The following is a 27,896-nucleotide window of genomic DNA, read 5'->3' as shown; positions in this document are numbered from 1 at the left end:
CACTGAACTGCATTGCCTTCAGAAAACAGCATGGCTGAAGAACTATTCATTGAAGACTATATCACCATCGGTGTCTATTTTGTTATTGTTCTAGCAGTCGGACTTTGGGTATAGTAACTTTTACCTTTAAAAATAAGCATGACTCGATCAGCTGTTCGGATCTCTTCTTCCAAAGAAAACTAATATTAAATAAGACTTTTAAAGACATTTACCTTTCTCTTTGCATAAAGAAATTAAAAGTTTTGTATGAGGTAAATTTAAACTCTTCTTGTTTTTAGTCGACATTTCGACCAAACAAGGGCAATGCCAAGGGATATTTTCTGGCGGGGAAAGATATGCACTGGATACCGGTAAGGTTTACAATAACACACACATGTGGCTCTGCTATTTTTATTACAAATCAGTCAGCTGTAAATTTCTGTTGTACAAAGTAAACAATAAATACCACATCGTGAATTGAGTGAATTTACGAGCCTTAAAAAATGTTCAGTCCATCAGTGGAAAATATCTTTCCTCCATTGAGGTATATTCCAGTCACATTATACTTACCTCAATTTCCTACTATCATAATGTGATAACTATCAAATTATATATTACGTTTAAAACCTAGCAGTATTAACTACATTTAACTGAACAATGTAGGATGTGAGATTAAGGACTCTGCCGTTGATCAAATTTTCTAGATATAGTCCAAATTTTAAATCAAAGAATTAGCTTTTTTTAATAGCTCTCAAAACTTAATGTAAATTTATAGAAAATATTATAATCAATTGATATGATTGGTTTTTCAAAGTGTCAAGAATCACAATGAACTTGGATGCAGACATTAAAAAGCACTTCTTCACTACAAACCTTTTTGTATTCCTATGATGCTGAATTTATTCAAAATAAAAAGAAATTTCTTGCTCTGGCCCACAATTCGACATTTAGATACATCGACGATGTTTTATCAATTAAAAATAGTCATTTTCTTTCCTATGTTGATTTGATATATCTCATTGAACTAAAAAAAAAAAGACACCACAAATTCTGACTGATCTGTATATGAAATTTGAATTTTAACAAGCGAAAGACATTGATGGCAAACTATCTTGTAAACTTTATGATAAACGTGATGACTTCAACTTTTCTATTGTCAACTTCCCTTATTTTTGCAGCAATATATCATTATTACCCCATATGGAGTTTATGTTTCTCAGTCATTCGATACGGAAGAGCATATTCTACGTACGAACAATATCTAAAATGATGCAGGCTATTGATAATTAATTTGATTATTCACATATATCATCAATCCCATTAAAAATCCAGAGTTTGCAAATTCTATGGTCGAAAAAATGATCTTTTTTGCAATAGCAATCCGTAGTTGGTCGAATGTTAAATGAATTCTCTCATACAAATTTTAGGTCACGATTTACATATTGAATTGTCTACAGTTTATCCTCTCTATCCAATCATGACAAAGGTCAAATGCCGGGTGTTACTAGTCGAGAGGGGTGCTTACTCCTTCATGGCACACGATCCCACCTATGTTTTCAGAGAATCCGTGTTGCCTCTGATCAGTATTTGTATTATTTAAAAGAACTTTTTGGCTTGATCACTGTTTATCATCGTAACATTTTATTGTGTTATTCAGTTGAAGTTTTGTCCTCTATGGCAATTTTGATATTCAGTCAAATTTTGCATAGTAAATGTTAAAATGTTTGTTAAGGACAATATGATAATATCTTGTGCACTTGATTTAATCGAAGATACAGCTCTTGATTTTTCTTTCAGTTCCGAAATACGTGTTAGCTTAGAGATATCAGTACCGTGTGATTTATCAATTTGTCATACAGTTTATAGGCAATATCGGGCCGTTACAGATACAGTAAATTTGAAAACAATGGATTCACGACACAACAATGCTTTGAATGATGTTTGATAAATTAAAATTCGAAATAACCTGTACAAAATGAATATTCCTATGCATAAGATATTTGTGTGTCCAGAGAATTGCATGTTTTCTTTTGTTAAAGTTCTTTTGTTATGTAAAGCACCAAAATTATATTCTAAAACAAGATGTGTTTGTGAAACACTGATGTCTCCGTATTGCAGCTTATGGCGAAGGTTAAAGTAAAGTTTCTCAAAAGCAAGTCAAAATTCAGGCAAAAGATGGAAAATGTTGGTGCCCAAAGAAAGGTCTTGTCTCGAGGAATATACCTGTGAAATTTGAGAGCCCTAGCACCAACCATTCCAAAGTTATGGCCAAGGTTAAAGTTTTTCAAAAGTAGGTCAAACTCCAATGTCAAGGTCAAAGTGTCAAAGTGGTTGGTATCCAAAGGAAGGTGATGTCGCAAGAATTACATATGTGATGTATAAAAGCCCTAGAATCAACCATTCAATAGTTATGGCCAAGGTTAGTTTTTCAAAAGTGGGTCAAACTCCTAGGTCAAGGTAAAATGGTCAAAGTGGTTGGTGTCCAAAGGAAGGTCTTGTCACAAGGATTACATATGTGAAGTATAAAGCCCTAGCTCCAACCGTTCAAAAATTATGGCCAAGGTTAAAGTTTTTCAAAAGTAGATCAAAGTCTTAGGTCAAGGTCAAAGGGTCAAAGAGGTTGAGATCCAGAGGAAGGTCTTGTCGTAAGGAATACACATGTGAAGTTTGATACCCCAAGCACCAACTGTTTAAAAGTTATGGCCATGGTTAGAGTTTTTCAAAAGTAGGTCAAACTCCAAGGTCAAGATCAAAAGGTCAAATATGATGGTACCCAAAGAAAGGTCTTGTCACAAGAAATACACATGTGAAATATGAAAATCATATCTCCAACCAATCAAAAGTTATGGGCAAGGTTAAAGTTGACAACAGACACAGACAAACAGCTAAACAGATAAACAGACAAACGGACAGACAGGACAAAAACAATACACCCCGGGATCTTTTGATCCGGGGGCATAATAAGTTCTCTTTTAAAGTGTTTCTGTTTTAAGTTTAACGAAAAGAAATTGAAAAAAGAAGGAAAAAGAAAAAATAATTTCACATGTTAATTAACCTGCTATATATTCATGGTAGTAACAAAATTGTTAGATTCTGAAAATGTGCATTGTTTAATATTCTTCTGATCCCTAGCCTTTGTGATGTATGCAGGAGAAAATGTAAAATTAATGAGGTACTTGTAAAAACATTTGAGGTTAAAGTCTAAATAGGTGTATCAAATTGTTTATTCCACTTACACTGTTTAAGTATTTAGACTTAGTTTTCCAGGTCACATAGTCTACATGAATTCGTCATGGTGATTTACATTAAAGTAAATTGCCATGTACCCTAATATCAAGCGGAGAGAATTTAAGGAGTTTATTTGTGACATTGAATATAACATGTACATTCTATTGGGTGAGCATTCGCAGTCTACATTAGAAATTCGTACGTATGCTGATTTCATAAGACCTTTCCTATGTTACGGTAGTCTTTCAAGTGACTTATTGTCCTTAAATCGTACGTCGTTTGTCTTGGGTTTTAAAGATGTTTGTACTAAGTTCTTTTTTCAGAACCACACAAATTAATTGTATCAGAATTTACCGTTTGTGGGATAAAAATGTGTTCATATTAAACAATACCAACCCTTTCAACTGGACATGATAAAGATAACAAGATATGATATACCATAAAAAGAATTTTATGTAGAAACCAGTACCTTAACAAATCAAATCTTTTTAATCCAATAGACTACCCACAAACTAATGGAACTTTTCGCAAACAGTGGCAAAACATAATTAAATTTTCTCCGGAATTTATCGAATTGTACGAGTGACCTAATTTTGTGAATGTTCAACTCAAAACCCTTCAAGGATGAAGATAGAATGGGGATGAAAAGCTTTCAAATTTTACAAACTATTATGTATATGCTCCTTTAAATTGTAAATTCAAGTGATTGCAAATTATTATGTATGCCATGCGGTGTACGTTGCTATTTAGTCATTTCGCCAATCCAAATCGGTATAACTTTTTAAATATTAAAATGTAATATCTAAATTATTCCGATTGGTGATATCACCCGAAATAATGATATCAACTTTAAATTTTGAATTAGTGGGCTTAAGACCAGCGTAATTTATCAAATAAACTTCTTGAATCATGATGTAAAATTTACATTTGAAGATAAACGATTTAAATTTTATTATACCTATTTTGAATAAACCTAGAAACATTTCTTAGGCTTTCTATTAGAAATACATGCATATGATCCATGCATTGCAGTCCTTTTTAAAGGACGGTAACTTGTTTTTAATTATTAAAGTGTCTTTGTGCTATGGAGGTGAAGCCTGCAGTTAAAAAAAGCATTCCTGTTGACCGTTCACACCCTCCGTGAGCCCTATTGATCAAGAAGGCGGTATATTACGTAGTGAAATTTAATCTTCTCAATAGGTATGAAACAATCACAATACAACCAAGTAATAAGTTGTATATGTCATAATTTTGATCGTAGAATCAACGAGCTTGTTGAAATCCCTGTAACAACAACTTATTTGTCATTAGTCTGCCGTGGATTAAATTTGATCCTACTCAGAGCATGCTCTAGAGTATCGAATAAGTTGGGGGACATAAACACCATATGCAGATTATAGTGGGTCATTGCTACATAAATGAAGAAAGTTGATGATGGAAAAGCTGAAGTCATCTCGTTTGTCATGCATTTTTGTCGCTAGTTGGTCATTAACGTCTATAGTCAGTAGAATATTTAAATATGACAGACTCTGTGGTGTCTTTAATTTCAAGTCCACTGTGATATATCAAGTCGACGCATGAAAAAAAAAGGTAAAGACAACAAACAGTGATAGATCTCAAAAAATCCATAAACAATACAAACATGCGAACAGGGTTCAAACCACGACCCCTGGAAATTCCAAATGTGAGATCAGGTTCCTATGAGAAGCAAGCATCCCCTGTCTGCCGGTCAATTCCGCCGTGTATTGATAGTATTGATTTATAGTCAAATTCAGTTTCAAAACAAAGGTCTAACAATTGGTAGGAAAAACGTCAGCAAAAAACCACCCAGTGATAGGTTATGTTTGCTAACGAGGTCATTAGAACAACTTAGAATTTACATTATAACAACTTAGAATTTACGAGTTGCTGTTGCTGACTTTAAACGAAGTTGTTGAAATCCCTGTAACGTCAACTTATCTGTCAGTATCCTGCCTCAGTTTAAAAATTGAACGTACTTAGAGCATGCTTTTGAGTATGGAAAAAGTTGGGAGACGTAAACCCCATATGCAGGTGATAGTGGAATATTACTACATGAATGAAAGTAACTATTGTTAATTGATAAAACGTTCTCGATATATATAAATGTCGAATTGAAGCCAAAAGCAAGAGTTTTCGTCCTCTAACGTAGGAGTTTTTAGGTAAATTCTGCTTCATAGGGATACGTGTATTAAAACAGTTCAGCTAATAATGGAACGCTGTAAGTTCCCTTCGAAATTCCAACCAATTTTTGGAGACCTTTTCTCCAAAGACTTCATGTATGTTGTCAATGAGGCACTCCAGTTTCCTTTTAATACCAGCCTCAGAGTACTTGTGTGTAGCTTCAATGATTTTAACAACGTAATTTTGTTGATGACCAATCATAAGATCTGAAAATTTCTTAGTTCAATTTGATTTGAAGAAGCATGTGTATATGATGTCAAAAAGCCTGCTCTTTAATTTGTAGTGAAGTTTTGTTTGTTTTGTTTAACGTACCACTCGAGAATTTTTTCTTTCAAATGGAGACGCCACCACTTGCAGTAGGAGGGCTGCAAATTTAGACCTATACTAAGCAGTCAGGGCCACTGAGCAGTGAGAAATCTTTTTCGTACCTACAGCGAGACGGGACCCCGGTTTATACGGTCTCATCCGAATCTCCACGTCCCGCAGTGGAATTCGAATCCCCGACATAAGGACACCGTGAGTCTTAAGCAAACGTTCTAACCACTGCGCCACTTATCGTAAGGAATGATTGTATAAAGTGTTGGAAAGTTATATGCTTTGATGCTACTCATGTTGAAAAGTTTTGAGATTTTAAATTTTCAAAAGTTCTTTGGAGATTTTTGATAATGCTTATTTAGTTTACAACACAATTCAGTGATTTAATGAAAATGATGAAGATAACGATCATTGATCAGTCTCAAAAATCCCATAAACAATACAAATCGTGAGCAAAACACGGAGCCCACCGAGTCACCTAGGAGGCATAATCATACCCGATCGACCTGTCACACACATACGTGGATAATCTGTATTGATCAGTAAATCAGTAGTCTTAGAATGAAAACTCTTCACCTTCACCTATCCTCCTCATGTCTGGCGTCTCTTTTTCATTCTTACTGGCTGCTGTTCTCGCTGAAAACAATTGCTTTGCCATTGATATGAATAATGTCAGTCAAAATTTGACCCAAAGATTGATTTTCTTTGAATGCAAACAAGGGCCTGAAAACGACCATCAACCCTTTGCAAAATGCTGACATGAAAAGAAACTGTTGAAAGTTCCTTTGCATCAACTTATTTTTCAGTAGCCTGATCCGATTTAGAAATTTATCGTTTCAGAATATGCTTTTGCGTATTGAATCAGTTGGGAGACATAAACACTATAGTGAGGTGAGAATGGAATATTACGGAACGTTACTCTAAAAAAAGGAGAGGTTACCGATGAAAAAGCGGAAGTCATCTCGTTTATCATACAATTATTTTCAATTTGTCATTAAAATCTATTTCAGTTAACAATCAAAATATGAAACAATTGTGGAGCTGTTTCGATTTATCTTGGATATCCTGAGTCGAAATATAAATGAAATTGAATATTATTGATTGATAAAACACCCTCGATATATCCATATGTCGAAATGAAGACCAAAATCTTTCTCCTTCTCATTTAGAAGATTTTAAATTAGATGTGCTTCATAAAAAAACAAAAACCGCTTAGGGAAATAACGAATTCGACTTGTGGCATGCAAATTACAAAAGAATGTTGGAAGACCTGGTCTTAAAAGATAATAAAGATATTGTAGCTTTTCGTGTACTATACGATTTCCAAGCTTTTTTCACATACCGGTATTTCACACATTTCGGTGCACGAGTTATGTCGACTTTGTAGCTGTACTTTATCTAATAGGTGGTTCTTGAATATAAATATATATTTTTTTAAAATACGTGAACATAGTGTAGATAAAATTTAGGTTTGACCTTGTGACTTTAAAATAAGAAAAAAAATAATGTACTTATCTTTGGAAATGTTTGGACCACTACCGTGAACCTACAGTTACCTTGGGGATGATGGACTGAACAAACTTAAATCTATATCAAATTGATATGCTATCACAAGAGTAAACATCATTCAAACAGATAAATTTTACCTACACAGCACTATGTAAACATTGATCCATTATATAACATCGCTACGAAATATGATTTTAAAAGAAGATAACGAACAGTATTCAAGCTCAACGTCCATTAAAACAAACCGGGAGCAGAGCAAACACGGACCTCCAAAAACATCAGATGTGGGATTAGGTGCCATGGAGGAGTGAGCATCACCTGCCGACCGGTCACACCCGCTGTGTGTTCCGTGTCATGATCGGAAGATAACGGAAAAAACCACCGACAATTCAGTGTGTGAATAATGGCCTAACAATTGTATAAAACAAGTCAGTCAGCATATAACTTAATGATAGATTGTATTTGCCGACAAGGTGTAAAGCATGCCCTTGCGTATCAAATCAACTGAGAGATATACACCCCATATGCAGGTGATAAGGGTATATTGCTGCATAAATAAGGGAGTTGACGATTGATAAGTTAAAGTCACACGTTTTATCATGAAGCTTTGTTGTTAGATTACCATTAACGTCTTTTTCTAGTAAAATATCCAAATATGAACAAAAATATGTAATCTAGAATTTTAAATTCCTCAAATTTTTAATGCATTAATATTTTTTGTCTTTTAAAAAGGTTGAGTGAAATACATGAACATTAGAGAGGACCGTAAGAAATAGAATGCAAATTACAAAAATATATCATCTGATGTTTCTTAACATTATAAGCGCGCTGTAACTTCTGTTTTAAATTTATTTGTTCAAGACCATAAAAAGACCATCAATCGACCATCTGTCTTACTGCCACTTTAGCTGTCTGCCTTTTCGTTTGTAGAAAGAATCTTCCAAAAGTTACTCATTCCCCGAATTCAATTGATTTCAATTAAGCTTGGTAAAAAAAATTGTTACACAAAAATACTTTCTAAACATCACCTGATGATGTCAAAGGACAGTGTGCTATACATTAAAACTCGGTTAAAAGGGAGTAACTCTGACTTGAATTTTACTTCCTTATAACGGAAATAATTTATATCCGTACAAGAAATTTTTTTTTATAGGATTCGTTATAAATTTCTTACAACCGAGATTTCCTTATAAGCGAGTTCTTTATAACGCAGTTTTACTGTAGTTACTTAAAAATGAACCGTAATATTCTATCAAAACTCCTCCTAGACTTTTAAACTGATTTCAATAAAACTTGACAAACAAGTGGTATATTTCAAAACTTTATTATTAAGGTCTTTCGACTTCCTTCGGAAGACTTCACTATTTTCGTTCTGTTTCCTATTACTATTATTATTATTCCCTTTTCATAGTACAAGCAATTTATTGTAAATAAGTGGACCGATTTCTTGAATGAAAAATGTGAATATTTCCAAACGTTAAAACCCTTGGACCTTTTGTTTTTATTGTTGTTGTCAAACGTTTTTTGCTTTCATATTTTAAAAAATCACTTTCGTTTCATTTTTGGCCGATTTTCATATTTTAAATTTTGTCTACATTATTACTATAAATTGATACAAGACGGAATCATGATATCTTCAGGGAAGATAGAACGTCTTAATGAATTATAAAAAATGGACCTCTACAACATAAGAGGTGGGATCAGGTGCCATGGGGTAGTGAGGATCCCTTGCTGACCGGTCACGCCCGCCGTATTTTCCTTGTCAATATAGTGTCAATGAGACACTATCATCGCTGTCATTATGACATTATACATTACAGCTTTCTGTTTTTGCATCCCTCACTTAAGATGGACACGGAAGTGATTTTTAAATTTAGCAAGTAAAAAAATGAACTGTTTTGAATGCAGACACAAAGAGTACGAGGGGTGATCAAAAAGTTCGCGAACTATCTCTATAATTCAAAAACCACGATTCAGATCAGAATGAAATTAAGCACACATATAGCCATACACATGTTCTATAAATAGCAGATGTTAAATAATGTTTTGCTCCGTGTTTGTGACGGCACAATGTGGAAATGACGTCAGTATGTAGGTCACTTGTGACAAAAAATGGTTGACTCAGTCGTACTCGAGCAACGAAAGGCTGTAAAGTTTAACGTTTATCTCGGAAATTCCTTGGCAGTAGAATATGATAATTTGTACAAGGTTTATGAAGACAAAAGACTTACCAGAAGTTCAATCATTAATTGGATTGAATGTTTTAGTGAAGGCGGGGAGATGGTTGAAAATAATGTTTGTTCTGTTGCCCAGCGAAAGCAAGCCGGTAAAAAGATGTGTCCTTAGTTGAGCAATTTGTTTTGAAAGATCGCCAAATTACAGTAAGAAAAATAGTTGAATATCTGAGCAATAATATAATTATTAAATCCCTAAAATATCGTTTACTTTAGCTTTAAACATATGAGATATGAAAAAAATGAAGGCGCCCATACTTTTTCCACATTGGATAAACGACGCTCCTGAGACAGAAAACTCGGGTTGTGATGGTCGCTATGCTAATTCTGGGAGGGGATATCCTTATCCACCCATCCTATTGCAAGATTTGGCCATTCTTGACAGATGGTCTGTTCTTGTTATAAAAAATTACTTGCATAGTAAGAAATATAAGACTCGGAAAAATCTCTTAGCTTCCGTGAACAGACTGCTACGAAGCATGTCACGTGACCGCCTGGATCACATGATTTGCGCATGGGCAGAACAATGGCAGATGTGCATTAAAATCGGAGAGGACTACTTTAAAAAATAATGAACACTAAAACCTCATTTTATTTCTTTTAAGGAAGTAATTCAATTAGTTCGCGAACTTTTTGATCACCCCTCGTAAAAGGTAAAGATACCGAACAGCGATCGATATAAAAAAAATCCACAAACAATACAAATATGTGAAGAGGGCATAAAATACGGACCCCTGGAAATTACAGAGGTGGGATCAGGCGCCTACGAGGAGTAAGCATCCCTGTTGACCGGTCACACCCGCCGTGACCCCTATGTATTGATCAGGTAGACAGAACTATCTGTAGTCGATTCAGTACAAAAAGAAAGGCCCAACAATTGGTATGAAACAAGTCAGCAAAAAAAATCCCGACCAAATGATAGATTATATTTGCTAACAAGGTCATTATGACGACCATAAAATTTACGAAATGCTGACTTTAAACGAGGCTGTTTAAATCCCTAACATCAACTTAGCAGTTAGTAGCCTGCCTCGCTTTAAAAATTGATCTACTCAGACCAAGCTCTTGAGTAGCGAATAAGTTGGGTGACATAAACATCATAAACAGGTGATAGAGGAATATTATACACAAACAAATAAGGAAATTGACGATGGAAATACTAAAGTCATCTCGTTTGTCATTCAATTTACTTGTTAATCGGCCTTTATCGTCTATAGTCAGTAAAATATGTAAATATGAAACAGATGCTGCAGACTCTGTGGTGTCTTTTATTTCAAGTTTACTGGGATATATCGAGTCGACAGACGAATGAAATTAACTATTGTTAATTGATAAAACATCGTCGATATATCTGAATGTCGAGTTTAAGACCACAACTAGTGATTTATTCTTCTCTTGTATTATCATCTAATAAAGGAGCACAATAAGTGCCCATTGCAATTCCAACAGTTTGTTGGAAACCTTGGTCTCCGAAGACTACATAAATGTTGTCAATGGGGAACTCCAGCATCCATTTACATTGTAATATTAACTTCAGAGTACTTGTGTGTTCAATTAGAGTTATTTTTAACGACGTAATTTTGCTGAAGACCAATCAAGATGTGAAAATTTCTGATGTGCAGGGTTCCGTTTTTATTAAAAAAAAAACAGTTGTCTATGATATCAAAAAGTCTAGATTTTAATTTATCATGAGGAATTGTTGTATAAACTGCATAAAAGATGTACGTTTTGATGTTATAGACTTTTGAAAATTTGGTGATTTTAAAGTTTCTAAAAGTTCTTTTGAGTTTTTGAGGATCCACATCTGATTTACACCACTTCTAGAATAAGCTGTAGCACAGTACGTCTGAAGTTTCTCCATTACTGCTGTTAATATTTTTGTAAGGAATAAAGATAAGGGCTTAGTAGAGCATTTGCAAGACACAGCCATGTATCTTTGGTTGGAAGGATTTTTATGAAATTTAAGAATCTAGTACAGGTAGGGTAGATCGAACTCACCTTGATTGACTGGTATATTATATTAAAGTTATTAAACACTGAAATATGATTTTTGAAGAATTTCTTCGAATATGCTAATGTGCACATTAATAACTGATTACAAAAATAATCCAGTACAGGCATTATGGTGTAAATCGAAAGTAGTCTAAAAATGAAGCATTTTCTCTGAAATTATTAGAAATTGTATTAAACTCTTTGTAAATGAAGTTCGAGTTTTTCCGGCCTTTCTGACTTCCTACTTCAACTGGAAATGACCTCTAAACAGTGATTAATGCCAGAGTCAAAACCTCCCAAAAAGAATCTTTTTTTGCGTAATTTTCAGAAATTTGCTTCAGAGTTATTCTTATTGGATAAAAACTCTGAACACTTTAATTTTGACGCCTGTCGCCTGTCGGAAGACCTACTCGTTGATTTGCAACGAGCTTTACTCTAGTTATTTTTGCCATGGTAAATTAAAATTAAAAAGTTTGAGGTTTCTTTTTTCAAGTTGATACTGCTCCTACAGAGTTGATGTCATTTCAATAAGATTTGCTCCACCGGTAGATTGTAGCAAAATACATAATTTTATAATTCTTTTGATTTTTGTAGTCTTGCCGTATGGACACTAATGCCGTATAGACTTTTCTGCATTCATTGCAGGATATTTTGGACTATTGTCAGTGTTTTGTGGACGAAAACTGTAGGAAGATACTATTTTGAAAGATAAACATGAAACTTTGTAAAAAGTTTAGAAAACACGAAGATACATAATTCAATGAATATACTGTTCGTTATCTCCATATATTTCATACAAAGTAAAGTCCAAAAAGTTCGTTACATTTCAATGTTTAAAATTTCTCATACTTGAATGATATTTTATATGTATTTTTGTTCACACCAAAAGAAGTCTCATCAGGAACTTTTGAACTAGCATTTTAAAATGTGATTTAATGTCAGTCCTTCTCTCCATATTTCGTTTATTTACACTGCTACCATTTGTGTCTTTGTTTTTCTCAAGAAGATCCTTTGTAGTTGTGTAATCTTTTTGTTGTTTTGGGTAGATTGGGGCCTCTATCTATGCAAGTAACATTGGAGCTCCGATGTTTATTGGACTGGCAGGAACTGCTGCAGGCTCTGGTATCGCTGTTACTATATACGAATGGCATGTAAGGGTTTTTTTTTTATCCCTAATCTATATACACTTCATTCAATATTGCTTTTTAATCTCTTAAATTCTAGTTCAAAATGATATCGTAGCAAAAATATGTTTGTATATGCTTCTTCTTTCACAGATTTTATCCATCTGCATGATGTTACAGTTAAAATAATCCAACCTTTATGACTTCTTTCAGGCCGTGTTTTTCCTGATTTTGTTAGGTTGGGTGTTTCTTCCGGTATATGTTGCATGTGGAGTAAGTTTATCACCAAATGTTGACAATCTTTTCTCTTCTCCATACAAAATTTATTTATGGGATTTTATTTATGTAGGTATTTAAGTAACACAAATCTTTTCTACAGGCTTATACAATACCGGAATGGGTAAAGAAGCGCTTTGGTGGACGTCGACTGCGCATGTATGTGTCGTTCCTTGCACTGATTGGCTACATCCTATTCAACATATCCGTATGTTTTAACCATTCAGCAAAATTTAACTTCACAATACACAACAGATGAAAAAAATGAAACCGTGAAAGTTTGAGCTTTTGGGTTGTTTGTTTGTTTGTATGTTGTTTAACGTCCCTCTCGAGAATTTTTCACTCAATTGGAGACGCCACCACTTGCCGGTGGAAAGCTGCAAATTTTGTCCTATGCTCGGTACTTACGACCATTGAGCAGTGAGGGATCTTTATCGTGCCAGCACCTACTCCGACACGGGACCTCGGTTTATACGGTCTCATTCGAAGGACCGGTCTCCACGTCCAACAGTGGGGTTCGAACCCGCGACGTAAGGATCAACTCCTTACTTCACGACTCTAGAGCAGACGCTCTTACCACTGCGCCACGCGGGCGACTCTTTTGGGTTGTAGATTTTGTTGATGAACAGTGTCGCCATGGCTATTAAAGATAGACATTTCTTTAAAAAAGGCTACTGTTTCTACAGTTTTGATCCGATTGCCATAAATCTTTTTACACAAGTAGACTATACTCTGACACGTAACTCTGAATATCAGTTTTTGATTTCTGTGAATGATGTTGCCATGGTTACTTAAAAAAGAAATTTCAATGGATTTCTTTCAAAATGCTGCTCCAGTGGTTATGGTCCGTTTTCATTAAAACTTGGAACACAAGTAGACTTTTCTAATCCTAAATACTGGTTTGTTGATGGTGTTTTCATGGTAACTAAATTAATTCTTTTAAAAGTCTATTCTTCTACAGTTTTTGTGCAAATGGAATTAAAATTGACACAAAAAGTGACTAAACCAAGGTTCGTTATTTTATTAATTGTTGTTGCCATACTTTCAAGCCCGTGTTACTATTCTCTACCTTTGTTAAGTGAAAACCAGTACAGCTTCAGTCTAGCCAGTAACTTCTGGTCAGTCTTATCTTTTCCATTTGAATAAATATAAATCCCATTTAGTACCTAATGTTTGCGCAGATTAAGCTGAAATTATCCGATTGTTCTGAAGAAGGAATTCAGATAAAAGTCCTTACTTCATTCTCTTTGTTTGAACATATTTAGGAGATAGAATTTCAAAAAACGAAATCCATTATATAGGAAAAAAATGAACTATGATTTAAATAAATTGTAAGGCTTCTTGGATGTCTGCAGAATGTTTTAGATGAATACCTTCAATATTAATGAGGTTGTAGCATATTGATGGCAACTAGTACCAAGAAAATTTCGTTTTGATTTTTAATTTCTTATTGAAATCTCCATATTTCATTCATGAAAAATGAACATCTGGGTTCGGGCCATTAAGATAACGTCGTAAGAACTATTGACACAGAAGAGATCAAGCAAACAAAAGCTCCTATATAGTATTAGATATATTCTTTTCTTGTTCCATTCATCATTCCTGATGCTTTGCTGAGCTAGTGGGACAAAATGTAAATTATAACTAGGATATAACAGGAAGAACTTGCATTTTAATTTCAAGAATAGGAAGTCCAACTAGCACACATTTGCACACAAACAGACCCGTGAAAGCTTGTAGTTTTGTGTTTGCTGAAATCATGAACAGATTGGGACACAAATAGGAGGTCAATGTAATACGGAAAATATAAAATAGACACACAATTAATCTTTCTTGATAAGCCCAGCATGTTTACTCACGCAATTTATTTTATTTTATTTTTTATTTAGGCAGAAATATACACCGGAGCAATATTTCTTCAACAGATGTTAGAATGGAATATCTACCTCTGTGTTAGCATTATTCTAGGAATTACAGCAATATATACCACAGTTGGTACGTAAATTTCGGAGGCAAATGTGTACCAAGTTGTTTCATTCAGTATAACAGCTTTAGTTCATGCTGTTTCCTAGTTTACTTATCAATATTATAAATATTCATGTTTAAAGTAATCATTTAAAGGTTTTAAAACTCTCTCTCTATAAATGAAATATGACCAAAAAATCTTCTTTTTTTTCAGGTGGGCTAGCTTCCGTCATTTACACGGATACTCTGCAGGCTGTCGTTCTTGTTGTTGGAGCTACAATCTTATTTTTCATTTGTTAGTATAAAATGTTTTGTATATTATCACTATAAAATTTTGCTCAATACATGCATTAGTAGGTCAGAATCTATTTAATGCACAAAATAATTAATCTTTTACTAGGTATGAAGGAACTTAACGCACAATACAATGCACATCCTGTATTAGGTCTGAAGTTATTTAAGGCACACTGCATCACACCACCGTTAGTTAATCTTAAACTATTTTTTAACTATCATCTGTCTGTGACATTTGATTGGATGAGACAAAAGCAGCGCTAATCCAATAATTTGACATAGAATTTTGTTATTGTATCAAAATACAATAGCAAACTTAATTAAAATTGATTGATGGAAATCAAAATAATAAGTTTACTAATTATTTACATTGTTCAGCGATCATTAAGGTTGGAGGGTACGAAGAAATGGAAACCAAGTTCATGGCTGCCATGTCAAATGAAACCCTTCACAATCAGACCTATTACAAGTGCGGGGTTCCCCCGGCGGATTCCCTCCATATCTTCAGAGACCCCGTGACAGGTGACATCCCCTGGACTGGGGCTTTGCTGGGACTGTCCACTCTTGGACTTTACACCTGGGACCAGGATCAGGTACTCCAATGATATTCTCTTCACTACAATGACGCATGCATACTCTAGTAGATGTTAAACTTACGCAATATACTTTTTAGCAAAATCATGTAATAGCACTATCAGCGTTCGCTGCATATATTTTTGGTCATTTTTGTACACCGGACTGGGTAGGAGCTGTCCACTTGTTAGCAGTTTAGTGTCGTGGTCGTATTTTTTTTAAGTGCGAGTCCTGGGACCCTCTTACCTTATCAGCTAATGGACCTTGCTGAGACGTTGTGTCAAAATCTCATTTTGTTAATTTGGCAATACATAGTCAAAGCGTGTCCGGATCATATATTTCACATTTTGGGGCCTAGGAGCATCAAACTTGCTCTGTTGATACATCTTTGTAAGGGGAAGGGCTCTTTGCAACAACAAAAAAAAATCACAATGTCCTCATTCATATTAGAATGTAATGACTTTGCATTGGCAAATTTTGTCCCTACAATTTTTTGCATATTCTGAGGCCAAGGATCATCAAGCCTTGTCAGTTGATTCATTAGGGGGTGGGGATTTGTTGCTGCTCAAAACTTGGTCACCATGGCATTAATTTTAAGTTTACATAAATCTAATCGTGTCTGCATTATTTTTTGCACACTTTAATGCTTAGGTCCATTCTGTCAGATGATCCATTTTAGGGGAACGGTGTGTCGCAGCTCAAAAATGTCACCAAGGCCTCAATTTGGAAGTTGCATGGTATTTTTGTAGTCAGATCGTGCTTGGATCATACATGTATCTTTGACATTCCGAGGCTTAGGAGATTAAATATATGGAGATAACGAATAGTATTCAAGCTCAAAAGTCCTTTAAACATTACAAAATAGGAGCAGAGCAAACACGGACCTCCAAAACATCAGAGGTAGGATCAGGTGCCATGGAGGAGTGAGCATCCCCTGCCGACCGGTCACACCCCCTGTGTGCTCCTTGTCATGATCGGATTGTCAATAAAGGAAAAATCCGTCGACAATTCAGTGTGTAATTAATGGCCTAACAATTAGTATGAAAACGTCAGTCAGCATATGACTCAATGATAAATTGTATATTTGCTGACAAGGTCATTGTATCGACCATAGAACTTACGAAATGATGACTTTATACGAGACTGTTGATATTCTTGTCAACAACTTGTTCTCAATGATTTACATCGTTTTAGAAATTGTACATACGCAAAGCATGCTCTGGCATATCGAATCAACTGAGAGATATAAACCCCGTATGCCGGTGATTGATTGATTGATTGTATGTTGTTGTACGTCCCATTCGAGAATATTTCATATAGAGACGTCACCATATACCGGTGAAGGGCTTTAAATTTTGACCTTTACTCGGCACTTACGGCCATTGAGCAGTGAGGGATCCTTATCGTGCCAACGCCTGCCGTGACACGTTGCCTCGGTTTTTAAGGTCTCATCCGAAGGACCCGCAACTTTCACTCCAAAGTGCCGAGCGCATGGCGAAGGAACAGTTGCTACCCATTTTTTATCGACTTAGGTCAGTCGCGGCCGAGATTCGAACTCACGACCTCCCGATCACGGAGCGAGCATTCTACCGACTGAGCTACCGTGAACGGTCGTATGCCGGTGATGAAGGTATATTGCTGCATAAGTAAGGGAAGTTCACGATTGAAAAGTTAAAGTCATCACGTTTATCATAAAGCTTGGTTGTTAGATTACCATTAACGTCTTTTTCAAGTAAAATATCCAAATATGAAACAGATGTGTCAGATTCTGTGGTATCTTTCATCTCAAGCTCACCGGGATATATCGTATCGACATAAGAATGGAAATAACCATTGTTAATTGACAATACGTCGTCGATATATCTAAATGTCGAGTTGAAGGCCACAGCAAGTGTTTTCTGTTTTTCACGAATAAGATTTTGGACAAACTCTGCTTCATATGAATACAAAAAAAGGTCTGCTGAGAACAGGGCGCAATTGGTACCCATGGGAAATCCAATAGATTGTTGGAAGACCTGGTCTCCAAAAACCACATAGATATTGTCAATCAGAAACTCAAGCATCTTTTTAATTTCAACTTCAGAGTACTTGTGTGTACAATCAGGATGTTTTTTAACAAAATAATTTCGCAAATGACCAATGACAAGGTAAGTAAATTTACGAGTTACATTTTTATTGAAAAAGCAGCTGTCAATGATGTCAAAAAGCCTGGACTTTAATTTATCGTGGGGAATGGTTGTGTATAAAGTTGAAAAGTCCAAAGTTTTTAAGCTGTTGATTTTGGTAAAATCTTGTGATATCAGATTTTCCAAAAGTTCCTGAGAATTTTTAAGTGTCCACATCTGATTTACACCACTTCTCGAATATATTGTTGCACAGTACTCTTGAAGTTTCTCCTTCACTACTGTTAATATCTTAATGAGGAGTAAAGAAAGAGGCTTGGTTGAACCCGCTATGTATCTTTGTTTGTAAAGATTTTTATGAAGTTTCGGAATACAATATATATATATGGTAATTCAAATTCATTTTGATTGTTTGGAATATTTAAAATATTCAAAATCAAACCTTGCCAGTACATCTGAGGGGAAAATGGTGTGTTGCTACCTAAAAGTGGTCACTGTGGCTTCATGTTTGTATTTTGTGACTATTTATATTCAAATTATTCCAGAAAGGCGTATCGTGTACCTCTGTGGCGCAATTTATTATATAAATGTATTTCGCCTTAACAATGCATAAGTTAGCTTACAAAGGACGATGAGAAATACTCCAACGTTTGAAATAATGACAAGTACTCACAGGGACTTCTTTTACTCAAATTACGATTTAATATAGTTGTTTTGTCTGATTTTAAATTCCCTCTCATTATACTAGTAGATTCCTTTCTTTTTCTCAGATAATAGTTCAACGCACACTTTCTGCCAAAAACATGGTACACGCGAAGGCAGGGGCATTGTTAGGGGCAGCGCTGAAACTGACTGGATTCCTTCTGTTTGTTATTCCTGGAATGAACAGTCGTATTCTGTTTAAGGGTACTGTATCTCCTAATTAAACTGTTTCAAAAATGCTATGAAATTCATGAATCTTAAATTTCTTAAACCTTATTCTTTTTTCCAGAGGAAGTTGCCTGTGCAGATCCAGACAAATGCATGGAATACTGTAAAAACAAGAGCGGCTGTACAAACATAGCATATCCTCTTATGGTTCTCAGGTTACTTCCTAAAGGTTTACAAATTACGTTTTGCTTTAAATTAGATTTTTACCTCAAAACGTAGTAATTTACTTTTTCTATTTACTCAATATCGATTTTACATACTGTGGAATTATTAAAAGTCGTGAAAGCCAATTTCGGTCAATTGCCTTAATTTTACAGGTTCGAGGGGACGTTATTTCGTACATTCGCTTATGTCTACGAAAGGAAAGATTACTTTAAAACCCCAGTTATTAATTTGTTGAGAATGTGAATTCGTGGATACATGATACCCACGAATTCCACGAATATTGAGCAACCAAAACTTAATGGTTCCACAGTAATTATATATGTGTACTATGTCATCGTTATCCTTCAGGTCTCCGTGGTCTTATGCTTGCTGCTCTGTTGGCTGCGTTAATGAGTTCCTTAACCTCAATTCTGAACAGTGCGAGCTCCATCATGACCCTCGATATCTGGCACCAGTTTCGGAAGAAGGCCTCTCAGTACGAATTGATGATTGTTGGGCGAGTTACCGTACTTGTTCTGATTGGCTTCAGTATTCTGTGGTTACCTATTTTACAGTTGACACAGGGAGGTAGATTCTGGTTTTATATGCAGTCTGTAAAATCGTATCTTATACCTCCCCTGTGTATGATGTTTCTGCTGGGGTTGTTCTGGAAACGAACCACAGAACAGGTGAAACAACTTAGTCTCTACTTTTTATTGCCTGAAGATTAAATATATATACCCCTTGAACTTTTAAGTACTCTATATTTTAGGGTGTGTTTTGGGGCCTGATGCTGAGTCTAGTTATGGGAATTGTACGCATGGTTTTAGATTTCACATTCCTCGCTCCTGCTTGTGGCAGCAGTGAAGTTGACACAAGGCCTACAATAATCTCCAAGGTGGATTTTCTACATTTTGCGACACTTTTAGCATTGTTCGCAACAATTGCTATGGTTATCATTAGTTTGATAACACAACCACGCCCAGCAAACAAGGTATTACATTTTTTGATCGCCTGACAGTGGAAGTTCTATTTTTATTTGGTTGATTATTATATATATAGGTGTGTTGACTTTAGCTCCATCGTTTGACATGGTGGACTAGAAATGATGAAGAAGAACCAGAGCTTTCAGATAATGAGGATGACGATGTTCACATTTCTGCTCACGTGAAGGGAGAAGATCTTAAATCTATGGAGATCCAGGAACCTGTAGCAGAAGAAGGTAAATCGCAATCTTCCATTTGAAAAGAAAAAAAACTGAGAAGGTTACATGTAATGCACGTATTACGATTACAGATAGTCGCCCACATGCCGCAGTGGTTAGAGCGTCTGCTCTAGAGTCGCGGAGTAAGGAGATGATCCTTAGGTCGCGGATTTGAATCCCACTGTGGGACGTGGAGTCCGGTCTTACGGATGAGACGAGACCTTATAAATCGATGTCCTGTGTCTAGCACGAAAAAAAAATCCCTCACTGCTCAAAGGCCGTAAGTACAGGTCTAAATATGCAGTCCTTCACCGGCAAGTGGTGGCGTCTCAAAATGAGTGAGAAATTCTCGAAGGAAACCTAAACAATCAATCTATAACAAATATAGTTCTACCACCTTTGGTATTATATTGATAACTATATCAACTTGAAAATTAATTACGTTGCTTTGTGGCAATATCATGTTGATTCCTCAAATATTTTTATATGATTGAATAATGGCTGGTATCCAATATCGTAAACAAAATACTAGGTTATATTTACTTGCACTTGAACTTCCAGGTGAGTATAAGAATTTATTTCCTACAAAGTGATACAAACTGGAAAATTATTTTACTTGCACCAGACCTCCACTCAGGTCAAAATCACATTGTGGCACTTCAAGTGCTTTGTCCACCATCCCCATTCTTTTTTCTGAATGTAAATTTTTGCTATTAGTTTAGTGTTAAGATGCCCATTGAAAGACTGGTTGTTCCCCTGCCCATGTCAATGGACCCAAACACCCCCTTCTACAAAAAACATATTTGGAATTTTGATTGATTGATTGATTGTATGTTGTTTTACGTCCCATTCGAGAATTTTTCACTCATATAGAGACGTCACCATATACCGGTGAAGGGCTTCAAATTTTGACCTTTACTCGGCACTCAGGGCCATTGAGCAGTGAGGGATCTTTATCGTGCCAACGCCTGCCGTGACACGGGGCCTCGGTTTTTAAGGTCTCATCCGAAGGACCCGCAACTTTCACTTCAAAGTGCCGAGCGCATGGCGAAGGAACAGTTGCTACCCATTTTTTATCGACTTGGGTCTGTCGCGGCCGAGATTCGAACTCACGACCTCCCGATCACGGAGCGAGCGCTCTGCCGACTGAGCTACCGTGAACGGTTTTGGAGTTTTGATAATTCTCCTTATTTCTGGAGGCTTGTCAAAGATTTGGTAAATTGTCAATATTTTTATAATGTCCCCACCCTTTTCAAAATCGATCCTACGTACCTGACATTTATTTTTCCTACAATGCACCAAAATGGATTAAATTAAAATAAAATTTATGAATACAACTGGTTATGTTTATTTTTAACCCAATTTTTCTCATTCCGATTGGCTATGACTTCAGCAAATGTAAACAAGTAAGATGGCATGGACTGCTTAACGAGTATGTATCATTTAATCATATTTTTACAGCAAGTGGGCTTCAAAGAATCAAGATCCTTTGTAAAAACTGGGTGTGTGGAATTGACGAGGATGCTAAGCATATGATGACAGCAGCGGAATTAAAAGAATTAAGAAGAAAAATGACGTCTTTAGATGAGGCTTCCCGATGGAGGAAGATGTTGAACGTTTCTGCGATTGTCATTGGTGTATTTACAGTGTTTTTATTGGGTTTCTTCCATTAGACATTTTCTTATCATGTTCCCCTGTCGGTTTTTGTATTTAAGCGGTTTTTATTATTTATCATAATGGCTCATGTATACACAGGTGTATATGGATATGTAGAGCATATGCTTTAGAATGCAGTTCAAAACTCAGGTAATTGAACAATGTGATCATTAATGCCTTACTACATGTACCAAAATATGCGACCAACATATGAGTGACACATATTTATCAAATTGCGCAAATATACAGACAATGTTAATAAATTTCTATGACTCAGCACACGTCTTTTGATATTGGCTAACTACCTGCCAAATTTCTTATTCATATCTTAAGTCACAAAAAAGTGATGCCCAAATACGATGGTAAAAATGTCAGGAGTGCAACACTTTTTTGTGATATTTCAAAATTTAAATAAAGACTTTTCTGATCAAATACAATGTAGTGAGCTTTCTAGTAAGATGATAGTAACTTTTGTTTTACCAAGTTATGGTTATGGCTGCCGCCGAAAAAAAATGTTATACCATGTCAGGAGTGCAACAGAAAAAAAATTAATGTTGCCCAAAAACATTGATTTTCGAAATCTGTATGATAATTAAGTCAAAAAAGAATTTTCAAATGGCAAATCAATAACAGATATACCATTGAAAAGTTAAAAATGTTATATGAATCACAAGCAGCATAAATGAGAGTGAAATATCCGTGGATACCTATTTATATGAGGAGTTCAACATTTGATGTTTTGCTCCTCAACATGGAAAATCTATTATCAATATATGATTCTTTGCTTGCTATTTTAGAAAATAAAGACACAAAGAACATTTTTGCTAATAAATCTGTCAATTGCAGTTTTTATAAGTAATTGATTTTTAAAATATATGTTACATGAGCAAATAATCATATTTTGAAGCTCAAGAAAATATAATATACTTGCTGTAAATGATAAAAAATATCAACATGACCAACTGCTTTACAAAATTTGAAAGAGTTATTGTGTGTTATATTTTTTTAAAACAATGTTTAGTAAAAACATATCAAATGTCAGCAGTGCAACAAAATAAGGTAGAATAGTATCACTTCAAAATTTAGTATTTTTCTAAGGAGACATATTAATTTTCTTCTTTGTCTTAGATTTGAAAAAATGACCATATGGAAAAAAAAAAGGTTTTGGGGATTTAATTGTATCATTTATCTTTCATGTTAAAACTTTTCAATCCAGAAATGAGACAGTTAATGTAAACAACAATCAAAAAGCCATTTTTACTACAGCTGGCGCCTTATCAAAAAAATTTAGTCGCCAATGCAAATTTTAGTCGCCACGCAATTTTTCTAAGGCGCCAACTTTAAGGATTAATAGAATATAAGGACCCATGACGTGCTTAAGAAAACTTGACATGTCCATTGCTAAAATAATTTCCTCTTCTTTTAAATTTCTTTTCGCTTTTTCAAAAAATTGTTAAAAATGTGAAAATTTCTTGAATTCGACGATCGCAAAGTCAATTAAAAATGGTCGTCAATTTGGCGACTTAAGGAAAAATTTTAGGCGCCATGGCGACTAAATAAGTCGCCAATTAGAGCCCTGGGTAAGTTGCATTTTTTCAGAAGAATTCAATATACCTGTCACTATTTTTAAATTAACACATAGCTAATATACCTAACATCCGATAAGCGTGAACATCATTGAAATCATCATACAGAGTAATTCACCTAATATTGGGTTTGAGATGTCAGTTATTTTAGCACAGGCAGGGTACTGACGATTGCAATTCTTGGTGAAAATTTCTTTTTACCCGTAATTTTTGGAGTTTGTCACGTCATTGGCTAATATAAAATTGGTAATTATATGTTTAAAAAATCATATCTGGAAAATGGATTCGATGCTTCTTCATAAAACGTTATAAAATAGTCACGGAAAAAATGATGGATAGAATTTTGCTAACGGCTGCTAAGAAAACATTTTTTTTTATATATTTATTGAATTAATGCATGAGATTAGAAAATGTTATAATTCTTTAGTCAAAATAAATTGCCATCCTGTATAAGCAGCATCTTGCTATATTTGATAGCATTAATTTAATTAATCAACTTGCGATTATGGATTCCAACATATATTCATTAGGCACGCACCAAAGCCATAACTAGGCAAAACAGTAGTTAAAATAGTAAGATCTTAAGGTGCAAAATAAATGTGTTATACTGGCAATATCGAAATGGATTAAAGTCTCACTTTGCTTTTCATTTCAGGATGGATTTTTTTTTTTTTCTGAAATTTTTACAGATTCATGAAGACAATATCACTACGTGATTGTATGATTATATATATTTGACCATTTTATGGAGATAACGAACAGTAATCAACTCGAAAGTCCATCAATACAATGTATAAAATATTAGAAATTTTAGAAATAAGCTTAAGGTGTGATTATGGAAAAAACTCTAGATATGTGCTATAGTACCTATTCTGGGTAAAGTACGTGTTTCATTTTTTTCACTGCAAAAATTTAGTATAGAAATTAATGATTATTTCTAATGGTCAAATGAAGTCCATGGACATGTAAACAGTTAATCTGACTTTATCTTGTTAATAACAAGAAAATCTACAGACAGAAGTCAGGTCTCCACTAAATGATACTAGCGAGTGTACCCAGTCAATAAGTGATTCTTTCTCCTCCTTGGAACCTGATCCTACCTCTCTTTTGTCCAAAGGTCCGTGTTTTGCCTTGATTTTCTATTTTGTATTTCTTACAGGAGCTTTGGAATTGATCAATGTTCACTGCCTTAATCTTTAGTTCTAAATTCTGTATGCACTTGTTTTCAGTTATTGATTTTTTTTAGAATGTTGATAAAACCTATTCAAATATCATGTGTTTAGATTTAAAATTAATAACACACGTATTATTTTTCATTTTTAATGTTTGAAATTGATAGCCAGAGTCAGGTTAACTTTTTTTTTTTTTTTAAATCTGCTGCATCTTTTGATCTGTTTATTACAGCACTACACATACGTTAAAATGATTTTTTTTTTTGGCATTCGCTTCACTTCTTTGTTTTCAAGTCGCTGATTCACTTTATAAAAGAGGTCTGGATTTTTTTCTTATTTGACAGAGACCATTTTCATGATATCTTAATTTCAAATAGTTACACTATTTTATTTTATTTCAAAGAGTTATGCAACAATACACTCACTTACTACAGTATTTGCAGTGTTTTGCTTAAATCAAATTTTTTTACACATATGAGGAATATTCAGTTTAATAGCAAGAGTTGGCATAAAAAGTCAAAAAATATTTATTTTTCTGGTCTTAACCCTTTGTTTATGTTTCTAGCCTTCTCATTTTATGTCTATTGATGTTTTAAATCGCAGATCATTTATAATAAACTTTCTACTTTTATCTGTAAATTTCCAATTTGACAATTACGATGACTGCTGTTGAAATCAAGATGTTCAGAAATCATTAACATATATACATTTAAATCGAACTAAACACCCACGTAAAGAGGGACCAAAACACGAATTGTCTATTTGACTAACTTAATTCTGTTTTAGATTTTTCATTTTAAGAACTGTTTAATCAAGATGTCTTGATGGTTGAAAGTTGAACTAACTTAGGTTCAATCTGCAGTTTAATTTGTGAACCATTATCATACTTTTTTGTCATTTAATGCAAATGTAATTTATATTAAAAAAATCATCAAACAAGTAACAGTTTCTCAGTCCTTCTGATATCGTAAATCATTCAAAATATAAAGCGTAACATGAACCTGCTACATGTAAAGTTTTGTTTTTAGGTTACCATTAAGGTCTTTTCCTAGTAAAAAAAAATATCCAATTTTTTTTTTAATCAAGATCTTCTCAAAATGAGCATTTATTCTAGCTAAATTATCTGCTTTTTAATCCCCTCCAATGAAAACACACACGATAAGAACCTCAGAGAGATCTTTCAATAAAGCGGTTTAATCAGCTCGTATTCCGTTCCCTTTGAAGCCATCTGCATTACTACGTTATCATTCTGTTAATAATTTGCGAAAATCATTATAATCATTGTATATATTACAGGAAAGGTTTTCAAAAATTGTTAGAACTTGTAACCAATTCCTCTGTATTAATTTTACAATAAAATATCTTAAAACAAATATGTATCTCGAGTTTAGCAAGTCTTCACCGTTTTACACATGAATGTCTAAACTTTCAGAGTGACAATTCCATGAATAATTGAGTTAAACAACATGTTTATACTCATTCCTTTTTGGTCAATCATTTTCTTTTTCTTTTTTTTTTTAGAAAGCAAAATCAAAAGGTCTACAGGTTTTTAAATTAAAATGTAAATATAAAAGTTGGAAGGAACGCAGTTGTGTTGAAAATGCATGTAAAGACATATATACCATTAAGAAAAAGATGACAAAGAAAGATCAAATATCAATATTGATTTCAGCACCGATTATTATGCAAATTTTTCACTTGTCTACTAATTTATTTTCAGAATACAGATCATGACCGAAAAGCTGTTCTTATAGGACTATGCTACTATAGGTATCGGAGACTTTAAAACAAGTCTTTACATTATCGGGCTTCGAATTTCATTAAAAATTAGAGTTGAAACAGAATTTGAAACTCCGTGAGAGGGTAGTTGTACTACTAAACTATCACACTACCATAAAGATTCATATAAAATGACTTGACACAGTATTAACACAATAATACCGAAATATCGCAATAAAAACCTGTTTTTCTAAAAAAAACAAAAATTAACGACAAGCGCGACAATTACAACAATTTCATTACCAACTACTTATGATCGTTTGAATTGGTTAAATAAAGTAATATTTCTAAAATATATTATTTTAAAAAGATTCTGGTAGATAATTCCACAGTTTTTCAGATTCATGTCTGAAAGATTTCAGACCATAAATTGTTCTTGGTTTTTGGTAAAATAGAAGTATTTGAGTATGAAATGTGTGAAGATAACGAACAGTATTCAAGCTCAAAAGTCCATTAAACAATACAAATTTTGGAGCAAAGCAAACACGTACCCCTAAAACATCAGAGGTGAGATCAGGTGCCATGGAGAAGTGAGCATCCCCTGCCGACAGGTCACACCCGCCGTCTGTTCCTTGTCATGATCGGGAAATAACGGAAAAATCAATCGACAATTCAGTGAGTAAATAATGGCCTAACAATTAGTATGAAAAATGTCAGTCAGCATTTGACTTAATGATAAACTGTATTTGCTGACTAGGTCATTGTATCAACCATAGAACTTACGAAATGACGACTTTAAACGAGACTACTGATATTCTTGTTTCATCGACTTGTTTGTCAAAAACTTACCTCGTTTTAGAAATTGTTCATACGTAGAGCATGCTCTTGCGTATCAAATCAATTGAGAGATATTAACCCCATATCCCGGTGATGAAGGTATATTGCTGCAGAAGTAAGAGGAATTCATGATTGGAAAGTTAAAGTCATCACTTTTATCATAAAGCTTGGAAGCTTGGTTGTTAGATTACCATTAACGTCTTTTTCTAGTAAAATATCCAAATATGAAACATATGTGTCAGACTCTGTGGTATCTATTATTTCAAGCTCACTGGAATATATCGTATCGACATACGAATGGAAATAACCAATATCTAAGGGAACATGGTATTTCTTTAATTTGGATGAAATCATGCAAGTAAGAGGGCTTTGTTTGTATAAAATATTAAAGCACTCTATAGCCATTGTTCTGACATCTTATTGCCCACGACAATTCAGCATATCAATTGTTACAAAACCTAAGAAATGTTGTCATTAAGATTTCAATTAGTAAGCTTAGCGAACTGTACAGCTGTATACGTTACTATTTTGTCTCAACAGATAAAACATGCAAAAGAAACTTAAGATATTTGGCATATGACGTGTGTTTATATATATTCATAGTCGTTGAAAATCTTTGAAACACAGGTGAGATACAAAGACCTATCATACCTCACCAGCTGAGCATGTATATTTTGTTTGTGTAGTTATTCAGTATGCACACAGATTTTTTGTCATTCTTTCTCTAATATATACGTGAAATATCAACTTTAAGAAACCCTGATTTAAGTACTTCTGCTCAGATCTTCTTGTGTTTGAACCTATGTGTGGGAATTCTTTATCTAAAGTAGAAAG

The 27,896-nt window shown here is 34.3% G+C and overlaps 1 protein-coding gene across 1 annotated transcript; it reads left to right on the top strand.

Annotated features, from left to right (window-relative positions):
• LOC133172879 (sodium/glucose cotransporter 4-like) lies at window positions 1–22,286 on the top strand. The gene is made up of 14 exons (XM_061307712.1): window positions 1–108; window positions 279–350; window positions 12,506–12,610; window positions 12,797–12,856; window positions 12,963–13,067; window positions 14,749–14,854; window positions 15,039–15,119; window positions 15,497–15,711; window positions 18,585–18,720; window positions 18,806–18,913; window positions 19,258–19,577; window positions 19,661–19,882; window positions 19,966–20,110; window positions 21,554–22,286. The coding sequence occupies exons 1-14, from the start codon at window positions 31–33 to the stop codon at window positions 21,763–21,765; spliced, it is 1,965 nt and encodes a 654-aa protein (XP_061163696.1). The 5' UTR covers window positions 1–30; the 3' UTR covers window positions 21,766–22,286.
• The last annotated feature ends 5,610 nt before the right edge of the window (window positions 22,287–27,896 follow it).

Source organism: Saccostrea echinata, unplaced genomic scaffold (genome assembly GCF_033153115.1).
Source record: "Saccostrea echinata isolate AGI-Se365-2 ecotype Australia unplaced genomic scaffold, CSIRO_AGI_Sech_v1 ptg000056l, whole genome shotgun sequence".
Classification (NCBI taxonomy): domain Eukaryota; kingdom Metazoa; phylum Mollusca; class Bivalvia; order Ostreida; family Ostreidae; genus Saccostrea; species Saccostrea echinata.
This window is presented reverse-complemented; position numbering and strand designations above follow the sequence as displayed.

Excerpts from the sequence above, each read along its gene's own strand:
- LOC133172879 (XM_061307712.1), top strand. The coding sequence starts at position 31 with ATGGCTGAAGAACTATTCATTGAAGACTATATCACCATCGGTGTCTAT. Across the intron at positions 351-12,505 it reads AAGATATGCACTGGATACCG|ATTGGGGCCTCTATCTATGC; the intron begins GTAAGGTTTACA and ends TGTTTTGGGTAG. Across the intron at positions 15,712-18,584 it reads ACACCTGGGACCAGGATCAG|ATAATAGTTCAACGCACACT; the intron begins GTACTCCAATGA and ends TCTTTTTCTCAG.